Raw genomic sequence first — 13072 nt, 5'->3', positions numbered from 1 at the left:
GATTTGAAAAATGAGTGGGGCAGATCTATCTTGGGACTGGCGAGCCAAAAAAGAATAAATTCCTTGACATCATCAGTGAAAACCTAATCATTAACTTAGTCACATCAGAGATATAACTGAGGCTTACCTATGTATGTAAACAACTGTGACTACTGTTCTACCCAACTGGTAAAACAGCTGTTCTACCCAAGAATATTTTTGTTCTGACTTGTTAAGCCACTTCTTACGGTTTAAAGATTGACTATACAAGCTCATAGAGTCACAGTCATAGAGTTACACAGCACGGAAACAGGCCACTCAGCCCAACTAGTCCATGCCGGCCAAGATGCCCCATCCAAGCGAGTCTCATTTGCCAGCATTTGGCCCAAAACCTTCTAAATCTTTCCAATCCATGTACCTGTTCAACTGTCTTTTAAAAGTTGTTATTGTACCTGCCTCAACCACTTCCTCTGGCAGCTCATTCCACACAGATACCACCCTCTGTGTAAAAAGATTGCCCCTCAAGTTCCTATTAAATCTTTCCCCTCTCACCTTAAACTTATGCCCTCCAGTTCTTGATTCCCCAACCCTGGGAAAAAGACTGAGTGCATTCACCCTGTCTATGCCTCTCATGCTCACCAGAACTTGCTACGGTGTAAAACCCTTAATGTAAACGGAAAATCCTAAAATAAGTCATAGATTGGTACATACGGAACAGAACCCATGACAGAAAAAGGGGGTGCAGTAGAATGTAAGATATGAAAAGTGAGGAAAGCTTAGGAAAGGAACAGTGCCTTTGCTCCATCTATTCCCACCCACTCCAGAAAATAGTGATGAAATACAACTCAATGCTGTTGGAGAATAGTGTTAATGCGGAGTGGAATAATTTGACTCAAAAATCTGGATCAGTAAGTTTACCTCCTCATTTTATGGTGGGATTTTCATTCACCCTTTCATTTTTTTTCTCTCTGTGTAAAACAGATTGGTGCAACACAGAAAAATTTCAACCTCAGTAGTATGAAAAATGAGTTTATTCTTAGATCGACCAGGTTTTCCCAACCCCATTTTTCCTGAAAAAGTGCTGTTTAAAGGATCAGTATTCAAACTGTGTCCTTTATCGTCACCAAGATCTTTGAATTCCTACAACGTCAGATTCAACTATTGGTTTTCCTGCTTTGGCCGTGGTGGTCAGGGTCCTGCTCATTCCCCGCTTCCTGCTCTCAGGATCATACAGGCTGCTGCTGTTGATCCCTGCAACATTTCTCAGTGTGCTGCCCTCCTGCATCAGGAAGGTCAGCTAAGCTCCTTCCTCAGGGGTTGGAGACTTTAACTAGTTTTTCTTCATCCCATTGGAGTGGATGGAATGGACAAGGACATTTGCCTGCATGGAAGACCTCCCCAGAGTGCATGCGTTCAGAGACTGCACTAAAGTCCTGACGGAGACCTCCCTGGTACATTCCTGGTGGGATGGCCTGGCAGTAACCCTGGAAGGTCTGTAGCCTCCCATGCACAAAGGACATATTGGTATCCTGTGACACCAGCCTATCTAGTCCTTTTGGTTCACAGGGAGTGCACTTCCATCACCATTATCATTGCTACAGTTACAATACTCTCCTTTAGATGGAGGGGCAGTGTTTGCATTGTGGTGTGATCCTTTAAGAGCTGACTCCAAAATTCACAGCTGTTGCTGAATGCAGAGAACTGTGAGAACATGCAACGTACCAACTGGGGACATTGAGACTGTATACTTTGTCTTGGCATAACAAGGGAAACTGAGAATGTTCTTCTGTGAACCTTGCAATTGAAGTTCTTGCTGTTTATGCAGGCCAGTCATAGGGTGACCCACAACTCTGTCTTAAGGAGAAAAAGAGCACAAGAAACAATTTAAAATTTCATTTGAAGAAAAGGATTTCGGATGAGCATGTTCAGTATCTAGTATCTGTATGAAAAACACGATGATGCTGGAGGAACTCAGCAGGCCAGGCAGCATCTGTGGAGAAAAGTTGGCGGCCAACATTTCGGGTCAGGACCCTTCTTCAGGACTGCTGCAGAAGTGGCGGAGACTGATGTGTTGGATACGTAGGCTGGTGGAACGTTCCTCTAGTATCTGTAACCTAACATCAGTCGAGAGCTGGCAACCCTCTAAACAGAAGGTCTTCTCAATCCACTTAAGTTTTACGAATTCAAGTATTAACAAAAAGGTATAAGGAAATATATGGACCTCATTTTATTTCTTTCTTTGCATGGTTTCCACTTTTTAAACTGCATATTATAAAAGGCAAATTGCTTGCACATCCATACAGATGACAGGACCCACTGCAATAGTTGCTTGATGATTTTATTGAAGAGCAGTAATAGATTTGCTTTTTGTCTCTTTTACATTTATTCCTGGCATCCATCATGTTAAAAGTGGTAGGGAGTTAATAGATTCTAACTAAGTTGTTCCAGCATAATTTGCATCCTGTAGTTGAAACAAGCTTTTCCATTTTGTTCATCACTTTATCATAGATGGGTTCATTCATTGACACAGCTTCCATCTGTATAGCACTTGCATATCCAAGTGACTCATGGCACTTCACAGGAGCACTATTAAACAAAATTTGTCTCTGAGCCACTAAAGAGTTGATAGTCAGATGGCAAAGTTTAGGTAAAGGAGGAGTTTGAAGGGGCATCTTACAAAAGGAGAGGTGACAATTACAAAGATTTAAGAAAAAATATCTTAAGTTGTGCTGTTGTTTAAGCAGGACCCACATGTTATTAGGCAATCACTCAAGATTGGGGATGATTTGCTTCTCCTTCAGTTCTGAGGATTGGAAGTAAATTCTTTTAGCATGAAATGGCCCGGCCATTGCACACCAGCTACCAGTTGGTGATACCTCTGTAATGTAAAAATCCTTTTAGTTGTGCCCAGGGGTCTTAAAAGCTGAGAAAGAGTGAACCAAAATCCCAATGTAAAGCTATATACTTAGTAAGTCAAGCAGTACCTGCAAAGCCAACAACTGACCCCAACAACAGCTAGCAGGTCAGATAGTGCCTTCCATCTCTGTAGCTTAAAACATGCTAGTTCTGATGCAAAGTTATGAACTTGAACCATCACCTTTGTCTCTTCCACCATAGATCATCCTGACCTCCTTAACATTTCCAGCATTTTCTTCATTATTAGACTTGTTGAGAGTGGTCAGGTCTGTGACAATCTAACCCATAATAAATTAAGAAACTTGTCAAACCATTTAAATAATGCACATCTGTTCCAACCTACAGCAATAATAGTTAGATGGAAGGGTAAGGTATTGGTTATTTTGTATAAAATGTATATCTTGCATCAGGTCTAAAATTGGAAAAGTGTAGAAATTATAGTTATACTCCAATGCTTCTAACACTTTATCCCTGCAAAATCCAGTGCTAATGTTTCACACATATAATTTGTTATTTTGAGCAAGAAATATTGGTGGGTTACTTGACTTGGAGCCAAGGCCACAGCCTGTATATCCCTGCAACTTTCATTCCCCACAACCCCCAACAGATATTTGTTATATCTCCCACATATTTGGAGTCCATTGACAGCTTTGATGCTTAAAAAAAGCAACTTAAAACACCATTCCTATTGCAAGCAGGAGCGCAATGCATTGATCTTCAATTAGAGTTATTTTTTGTTTTACAAAACTGGCTATACAAATGAAGTGTCTTTGTGATCCACCACTGAGAACTGCATGGGCAACTGGTCCTGAGTTAAACCTCCTGTTGTATGTTCTATTGCAAAGGGACTGTGCATAAAATTGAATCTGCTTTTCACTCCACATTACTTTGAATGTGTATAAAGACACATATCATAAGCATTCAGCATGTTTAGCTTCTTTCAGATGATAAAGCTGACTGCCTTATGGTTAAAAGTAGAATGATTGTTCAAATTAGGGTAATCACTCTCATTATCATATTTAAATGATCCACCCATATCCCACAAGTAGATTGGCTAACTGCTCACCCTTATTAAATCCATAAGTAGGTGGTTTTGCTTCCTGTTCCAGATATTTTGTTTGTATCTTTCATCTACAACACTGCCCCAACATATCTGCTTTTAGGATTTAAGATGTGGTCCAATGTCGTTATAAATTTCAGAAGCTCTTCTAAATATCTCTCCTGTTGCACTGTTTGAGCAGCTGGTTTACCATACTTGGAACTGAGAATGTAGGCTGTGAATGATTACCTATGTTATCTTTATGTTAACTGGAACAGGCTCCTGATTAGTCAGTGAAAGATTTATAACCGTGTTTATAGCCTACTTTAAAAGCTCAGTCTATTCTGCAGATTGTTTCAATTGCAAGCCTGGAGAGGCTCAGACTAGAAGAGTCTGTGTGGTGAGTATCGATCTTTCCACTGAAGAGAGAAATCAGAATTTTAGTTAATGTTTTCTGGTTGTATTTCAGCTGAGTGTGAATGTATACAAAATGAATCATTGGTATTATGGAGCTGCAAGGATTGTTAGTGATTTATTCATCTACATGTTGATTTTAATCTTTAAATTAACTTTTATAATTTTTCTTTGCTATAGCCTTCTAATTGTAGCTCAATTATTTCCAGCAAGCAGTTTTTAAGAAAATTGGGAAGAACTAGTTTGTCATTAACTGAGTTCTGTCATATGACTTAAATGATTAACTTGGTATAGTATCTTGTATACTCTGGGAATTGAGTTTGCACCTCATTAGGGTGAAATGAATAAAAACCCTGTTATAAGTCATTGCCATAGGAAAGTCTCAATCAGTACACTTTGTACAGGCCTGGACATAAGGTGAATTTTATTTAATGGACTTGGTCTACAAGTGACAACTGATGTTGGAATGAAAATCCTTTGTGCTGCAATAGCAAAGTGTGAACTCCTTTGTATTACACAAGCAGTGTCAATGGAAATAGTTACTAACCCTCATACAACCACTCCTGGCAATGCCTGATGTGAAATGAAACATATAATGCTTTCTGTACACAGTCAACCTCCTCTGATTCATCTGAAATTGTCTACTTTCCCTTTTGTAAATGCAACAGAGGTTGGGTCAGTTTGCAGACTTTCATTAAGAATCCGGGGGAGTGGAGGGGTAGGGGTGTGTGCCAAACAAGTTGCCTACCTGAGCTACTCCCATTTGGCTCATATCCATCCAAATGTTTCCTATTCATGTACCATGTTGAATACAAAAGCAGTTTGCCAATACCCTTTCTAACATTAACCCCTTAAATGACCCAATAATCCATTTTTGGTAATGGTTATTTTGACTGTTTCCCAACATTTCAAGAGTAACTACACTTTAAAAGCACTGAATTGGCTGTGATGTATTTTGGAATGCACTTTTGGTTATGGACAGTACCATAAAAAATGCATTCAACTTCCATTTCCTGTTCTGTCATTGCAGAGTGACTGAATTCCACAAATACCTGAAACATTGGAGACCTGATATTTATTTATTTGAAGGAATGGGAGACGCTCGTGTAGATGACTTTGTTCTCTTGGATGGAAGGTGTCCATTCCCCTTGAACGAGAAACTTTTTGATAGACTGTGTGATGATTGGGAGGTGAGTTAAAGAACTTTCATTGAATTATTGGTATGGAGTGATTGTCTTGTGTCTGTCCACTGACATTATAAATAATTTCATTGGCCACACTGCAACAGCAAGAAGCTGTACTGTGTACACCAGAATCAAAGGCCCCACCCACGCTGGACATTCTCTTTTCTCCCCTCTCCCACCAGGCAGAAGATACAAAAGCCTGAAAGCACGTACTACTAGGCTCAAGGACAGCTTCTGCTCTTCCTCCCCCCCCCCCCCCCCCCCCCATTATAAGACAATTGAACGGTTCCCTAGTATGATAAAATGGATTCTTGACCTCAATCTACCTTGTTATGGTCTTTCACCTTAATGTCTGCTTGCTTTGCGCTTTCTCTGTAACTGTAACACTTTATTCTGCATTATTGTTTTTCCCTTTTACTCAATGCACTGTGATGAGATGACCTGTATGGATAGCATGCAAAACAGTTTTTCACTGTACCTCAGTACATGTGACTTTAGTAATAAACCATCAAAATCATATGGATAATGTATATAATTGTAAGGTAAATTCTGACATTATCCATGATAATATTAACAAAAAGCTGAATCAATAGGCAAAGCATCAAATCCCATTGGGAATCCTGCTGTTGTTGTAGTTTCTTCTTGCCTGACTTGGGTCAAGCTTTTACACATCAGTTCAATGTTCCTGTTCTGCTTTATGTAATCATGCTACCTATTTATCCAATCCCAAAATAAATCTGACTGCTTTCAGTTAAGAGTCAAGATCAATGGTGTCCCTCTGCCCACTTGATCTTTCTTTTCCTCATTCAAGTACTGTATTCCCTTGGGTTGTGGTGGACATCTTAAGACTTGTTCTAGTTAATGGAAATGTCATGGTGTGTTGTCAGTTTTAAATCTTTTCCTCCTAATGTCCTTAAGTGTCTCCAATTTTAAATGGGCCGTGAAAGCTTGAGGCGGAAAAGGTCTGCAAGTTATTATTTAAGTACTAGTTACAGTAGATTTGAGCCACAGCTGGTGCTGCTGCTGATGTGGGAAACCTGAGGGAAAATAGACCCTATCCCTCTGTGTTTAACCTCAACCAGTGACTTAAATATCCAATCTTTGCACAAGTATAACTTTACCAGTGAAGTAGAGGTCTTGCACAGCCAACTGCCAACTAATATCGAAGTGCTAGGATTTGCCAATGGAGTAAAATAGGCCTTTAGTCGTGGAAGCTTTTTGATGGTAGATTACCTGAGACCTGTAATTGGGAACTGATAACATCAGAAGGCCTTTGACAAAGGAAATGATTTTAAAGTGTGAATTATTGTACAAGTTACTTAAAATGGAGCAAGAGAGCAGTTTATACTATTCTACCTGGCCAGATTTGGATCAAATTACTAGCTGCTTGATCTAAAAGCAGTAAATGTTTTGGATTTTTGTCAAGTAGTACCTTGGTTATACAACCTGACTGAAACTTGTACTCCACAGGCACAAGCTCTGTGTAAGCCTGTTTGTCTGTCACTGAAGTTCTTAAAGAAACATGTGTTTATAGCATGGGTGCCCTGCTACAATGGTCAGGACATGTGGTAATCTGAAGAGTCTAAAAACTAATTAGCTATTCACTTGCAATTCATGCACTTTGCAGATTATAACAGAGGAAGATGACCCTTTGAAGCACTTCAATGATTCTTTTGATCCAGAATTTGGGAACATGGCACCTGTTCTTCAGGGGAAAAGCTGCTTAATGGAACCTTTCCACATTGAGAAGGTATGACACAGTGAGGTTACCTCCCTTATTTTGCAGGTCCTTGTCCATCTCTCCAAGAGTGCACTGTTCAGGCAAGGAAACAACAACATACCAAAAACAGAAAATGCTAGGAGCATCACTGAGGAGAGAAACGGTTTTACATTATAAGGCATCAGAATTTTAAGAAATAAAGAGCAAATTTTAAGAGGGATGAAAATTGCAAGTGAGAACCAAACTGTGAATTTGCTTAAATTGCATTGCAGAAGCAGGTCATTGGCCCCAATTTGCCTATGCCTGTTTATGAAGCTCCTCCTATGCTTTATCCAACCTTAACAATTTGCCCTAATATGACTTTCTCCCCCAAGCGGAGCAGTACCAAGATAAGTTGTTAAACTTGATGAAAGTGTTAATGAAAAGCAAACTGCAAATGAAATATTAAAACAAAAATGCTGGAAACACTTGGGTCAGGTGGCATCTGTAGAAAGAGAAACAGAATTAAGTCTTCAATGTGAAACATTAACTCAATCTCTCCTTCCAAAGATGCTGCCAGACCTAAGTGTCACTTAGTTTTTACGACCCAATTAAGAGGAGGGTGGGCACTCTTAAATTTTAAGCAATCAAGGTGAGTGGTGCACTTAGAGAAGGAGAGGGAGAAATCTGGCAGAAATGAAGTCTTGGTAAGAGTTTTATAAGTGTATTGGTAAATGTGATTTTTTTTTTCTCTGCGGAATAGGATCATAAGCTTGGGGTTTCTTAACATGAGTCAAAGGAGCTATGGGCAGGTTTTGGAGGTGTGTGGGGTGCTTTAGAAGGTCCCAACACTACCTGTACCCTGATATCTGTCATTGCTAAGAAGACATTGGAACAGGGTTGTCCTTCTTTTTAGAAAGAACTTCCTTAGCTACTGGATTTGGCAACTCTGGTATTCTCTCTGGTTGCCACCTTTTCTGGTTTGCTTTCCCAAAACAAACTGTACACCTGCTGTTCCTGTTGCTTGCTTCACGTCCTGGGAAGACAATGGACAGAAGTTACTGGCAGATCCCACTGACTCCTGATACTTGGTATCTAAAATTGTGTAAGGTCCAAAGGTTTGCAAGATTTTCTTGAGCTATGAAATTCCTCAATAAATGTAGTGCACTGGAGACAATAGAAGGCCCTCTACAAAAATCAATGAATTGTTATTTTAATACAGCTGAACATTGAAAGCTAATTAGTTCCCACAAAATCTGTTCTAGAAATGTTTATTCAAATAACGACGACTTAGTTTCTGCTTGCTTTAATCTAGATTCCTCCCTTGATCTGTAGATTTCCAAATATCTGCCACCTAGAACAGTGGGCCATCCTTGGTGCTTGGCATTCAGCACATCCCTGCATGGCTTCAGCCTAAAAACCTTGTACCGCAAAGTAGCTAATACGGACTCACCAGTACTGCTGGTTGTAAAGGATACATGTGGTCAGGTAAGAGAGAGACACTGGTGTTGCAACTTCCTCCTGACATGCATGAAAAACAAATGCCTAACTCCCCTGTATCAATTACAGGTGTTTGGTGCCTTGACTTCTCACCCCCCAAAGCTGAGTGACCATTACTTTGGGACAGGAGAAACCTTTCTGTTTACTTTTAATCTTGATTTTAAGGTACGTTCGTCACAATCTGGTACTAGACATTTATCAATAGTTATGTGGATTTTTTCCCATCATTATTCTCCTTGCTGGTTATGATTCCAAGTGCAGTGGCAGCTCCCTGGAATTGTGCCCAAACAGCAATTTTGTTGCTTCCAAGCTTGGACGTGGTTGATGTCAGGCAATTTAATCATGGGATAGATCATAACTTAGCTTGTTGCTTCCAGCTGTTAGATGAGATCTCTGCCATTGCGCTGCTCTCAAATTACCCCTTTGTGGCTTTCTCTGGAGACTATTGATGGAACAATAGAAGTGATGCTGGTGTCCAAGTTGTGTTACTCCAAGCATGAACGCCCCATGAAAATAAAATGCATAACCTTTTGTCACATGGGGTAAACTTTATTCATACACTTCTGATTGGGTGTTGTATGTGTTTCAAATCTATGAAATGATCTTTTATTTGCAGATCAATTATGCTTTTTGAATTGAGATTTAAGGAAAGGGTTTCCATTAATTATTTAGTTAGAAATGAAGTTGTAGCATAAATCTGGTAGTTGTATGAAGACCTTTAGCATAATTGTATAATGCCATTCGACGAGGTTTCTAGGTCATCTTGAGCTTGGGGGGAGGAATTGGTATCAAGTCAAAAAGGAGTCAGTGCAACAGGCAGCTAACAGCATGATGGGAGTTTCCATCCTAAACCTTTTCAGAGTTTGAGGCTGAAAGGTCACTACTAATGTGAAAGTTTTGCATGGGTACAAAGCTTGAAGTAGGAGAAGGGAACTCATGGAGGTCTGAAAAATGTTGTACAGAGGGTGGGGTGAGGCCAGGTCGGGATGTATACTAGGATGAGAAATTTGTACGCCAGGTACCAGTGCCCAGGGAGTAGAGGCGTGTTCTCTGGTTTATAAATAGTGATGGGTGAATTGGATGGTGTCAGATCGTGTACAAGCAGAGTTCTGGGCTGAGTTCATGACCCTCTTGCATCATTAAAGGCTCTTTCACTATTTGTAGGAATGGTGTTTGCTGACCTGATCTTGGTGTACAGCATTGCTCTTTATTGTGTTTATATATAATTAGAGGGCCTTTATCCCATAAAGAAGGAAGATTGGTTCCATCTTTATTTTTTCACCTCTTTGAGCCAATGGCAGCATGTTAAATCTATAACAAGAGCCACCACTTGATCAGCTGCTAGCTTTGGGCAACCTGGGAGCATAAACTCCATCCCCCTGCATGTGTGTACATGTGCACAGGCACGTTTACTATTTAAATAACAAGCTGAGAATGTACTGAAGGTCTGTAAGAAGATGGTAACATTAACAACAGTTTTGTGAGTCCCTGCCTACTCCATCATCCCATAAGATTGTGGCTGATCTTTTACCTCTGCATCATTTGATTCCCTTTGTCTAAAAATCTCCTATCTTGAATATATTTGGTGACTGAGACGGCATCCCCTTGGGTAGACAAACTAAAAGATTCACCACCTGGGTGAGAAGATTCTTTTCTCTCATCCAGTATTTTTCCAGTCCCTTAATTTGTGTCTCTAACATGCTAACCAAAGGAAACATCAACTCCACATCTACCTTGTCAAAAGCTGCACAATTTTGTATAATTCAGTGAGATCATCTCATTGTAAATTCTAGAATATAGGCCTAGTCTATTTAATTTCTCCTATGGAAAACTCCAGGCATCTCTCAAATCAATCTGGACATTCATTGTACTCCCTCTATTACAAGTTTATGCTTAAGTAGAAAGATGAGACCTGTACTCAGTATTGCATGGTCCTACATAATAGGAGCCAGAAGCTTTTGCTCCCATATTCCAATCTCCTTGCAATGAATATGGTTTGCCTTCCTGATTGTGTACTTGACTTGCATATGTACAAGGTCAGATTGGTCCCTCTGAACACACTTTTCAATTGATCGGTACTTAAAACTACCATCTTTTCCTATGAAGTTGGATAACTTCACATTTTTCCACATAAATTCCATCTGCCATGTTCTTGCCCATTCACATAGCCTATCAGTGGCCCCCTGCATTCTCCTTGCAGCCCACATTGCCACCTAACTCTGCATCACCAACAAAATTGTGTATATTATACTTGATCCTTTCATTCAAATCATTGACTCCAATCCCTGAGGCTCCCCACCAGTCACAGCCTCCCAACCTGAAAAAGACCCATTTATTCCTTTTTTTTTAATCTAATTGAATTATCTTTGAAGATGTAATGAGGAACAGGGGCAGAGCATTTGATTGGTGTGAGTGAGTTTAGCAAGGCAATAGATGTGTCTATATAGATTAAGGAAGTAGAAGCCTGTGGGATCAATGGCAGAAAGCAAAGCTCAACAGTGGCAGGAATTTTAGTGATGTGCTCCACAGGGATTTGAACTAGACCTTTTTTGTGATTGTATATAGATCTGACCTAGGTGTATTAATTGCAGTGTACAAAATTGAGAGGCATGGACTGAATAAATAGGTCCTATTTCTTAGATCAATATCAAGCAAGCATAGATTTAATGACTGGCAAAGGAAAGTTACTTCACCAGCTGAATAGTAAACAGATTTTGAAAAACTTCATTGGCTGTAAAGTGATTGTTCTGAAGGAAGTTCCTCTCCTTTCATTAAAGAACGGGCTCCTTTTGATACACTTTTTCTTCCCCCAGATCTTCCAATGGACTGGAGAGAATTCTTTCTTCATAAAAGGAAGTTTGGACTCCCTGGCATTAGGGGGTGGCAGGTACCTTTTTGGAAAATGATTTCTGCCATTTTTGATGGTGGGGAGATGCTTAATAGTTCAATGCGCCTGCAACAGGAGGGAGAAAGCTTCCAGTTCCCAACACTACCTGTTCAGTCCACCAAATACTTTCCTTTCTAGACCATAACACAAATTGACTACCATTGTATCTAACTGGGAAAACCATCTAAACAGGCATTAATGTTTGTGAATGAGTCTGCATTCAGCTGGTTTCTAGAAAGCTGCAGCTTTTCCATTTTGATTTGGATGATCTCAATGCAGGCCAGACAGCATTGGTGGAGTTTGAAAGGTCAGTGACATGAAATGTTAACTGTTACTCTCCACAGATGCTGCCTGACCTGAGTATTTTCAACATTTTCTGATTACTTGGGATATACTGTTGCTTTGGTTTTAATGTGTTTATTGTCTTTTAATTTGAATGTTATCCTTTAAACTTGTCTCAATCTGGCACAGGAATAAGTCTGCCTCTATAATGCCTCTGCTCTAATGCAAACCATCCTCTAAGTCCTGTTCAGGACATTGCCTACCCCACAAAGTGCTGCTTTCAAGCAGAGGAGGAGAGAACTATATAGTCTAACACCCACATTTCCTTCCTATTGCTGAATTATCTTCATACATTTGCTTCCCACTTCAGACTCCATTCAATCAGCAAATGTATAAAGCATAAAGTCTTTCAGCCTTTTGAATGTGCAGAATTTCTTAAGAAGGGCTCTTCTCAATTAATACACTTAATTCACTTTTGTCTTGCCAACAATTTGTGTATGCCCAATCAATCTATACTTTTAGCTTGGAAATACCAGCACACTTGAATCAACAGAAATAAATTTTCAAAAAATGAAAAATGCTGGAAACACTCAGCAGGTCAGGCTGCATCTGTGGGTAGAGAAACAGTTTCAGGTTAAAGACCCTTTGTCAGAACTGTGAAAAGCTCATTAAGCTATGGAAAGGGTGTGGAGGGAAGATCTCTCTGACAGGGCAAAACTGTAAATAAGGTTCTCTGATCATTGAGTGGAATGGGAGCGGTTAGAGTGAGAATATTGACTAAAGAATATAAGAGTTGTGAAATGCAGAGCAGGAAGATGTGCCTGGCAGGTCAAGCTGGGTGTGTCCTCTTCTCCCAGAAAGAAAGAAAAATGAAGGTGGGGGGTTTGAACCAAACAAACTTGCCAATATTTTCATAGATTTTCATGTAATATTTCTAAACTCAGTTGACAGAGGAACCTTTTAAAATATGCCAGAAGTTTTGGTGATAAATTTAATGTTTATCTCTTCTGTTAAGTGGACACTTTGGTTTGTGGTTGGATGAAGATCTCAATCGTGGAAGAAGCAATCCTTGTACAACATTCAACAACTCCATTCTGTCCAAAAACGAAGATTTCATGGTGCAGGATCTTGAAGTGTGGACGTTTCGCTAGCTGTGCACTGATGTCCTGTTT

At 39.8% G+C, this 13072-nt stretch overlaps 1 protein-coding gene across 2 annotated transcripts in view; it reads left to right on the top strand.

Annotated features, from left to right (window-relative positions):
• Positions 1–13063, top strand: part of si:ch211-15d5.11 (nuclear receptor coactivator 7) — a 32277-nt gene extending 19214 nt beyond the window's left edge. The window contains exons 1-7 of one of the 2 annotated variants that reach the window (XM_052036089.1): positions 4057–4334; positions 5379–5538; positions 7160–7282; positions 8567–8719; positions 8801–8896; positions 11545–11618; positions 12916–13063. In XM_052036089.1, coding sequence (XP_051892049.1) covers positions 5440–5538; positions 7160–7282; positions 8567–8719; positions 8801–8896; positions 11545–11618; positions 12916–13051 — 681 coding nt within the window. In that variant the 5' untranslated portion in view covers positions 4057–4334; positions 5379–5439 and the 3' untranslated portion in view covers positions 13052–13063. Of the gene's footprint in view, positions 1–4056; positions 4335–5378; positions 5539–7159; positions 7283–8566; positions 8720–8800; positions 8897–11544; positions 11619–12915 lie in introns of those variants that run through there. The other variant, XM_052036088.1, reaches the window with a different exon arrangement.
• Positions 13064–13072: the final 9 nt, after the last annotated feature.

The sequence above is a fragment of the Pristis pectinata genome, chromosome 22, assembly GCF_009764475.1.
Source record: "Pristis pectinata isolate sPriPec2 chromosome 22, sPriPec2.1.pri, whole genome shotgun sequence".
Taxonomy (NCBI): Eukaryota; Metazoa; Chordata; class Chondrichthyes; order Rhinopristiformes; family Pristidae; genus Pristis; species Pristis pectinata.
The sequence above is the reverse complement of the archived record's forward strand: the minus strand, read 5'-3'. Positions and strand labels throughout refer to the sequence as shown.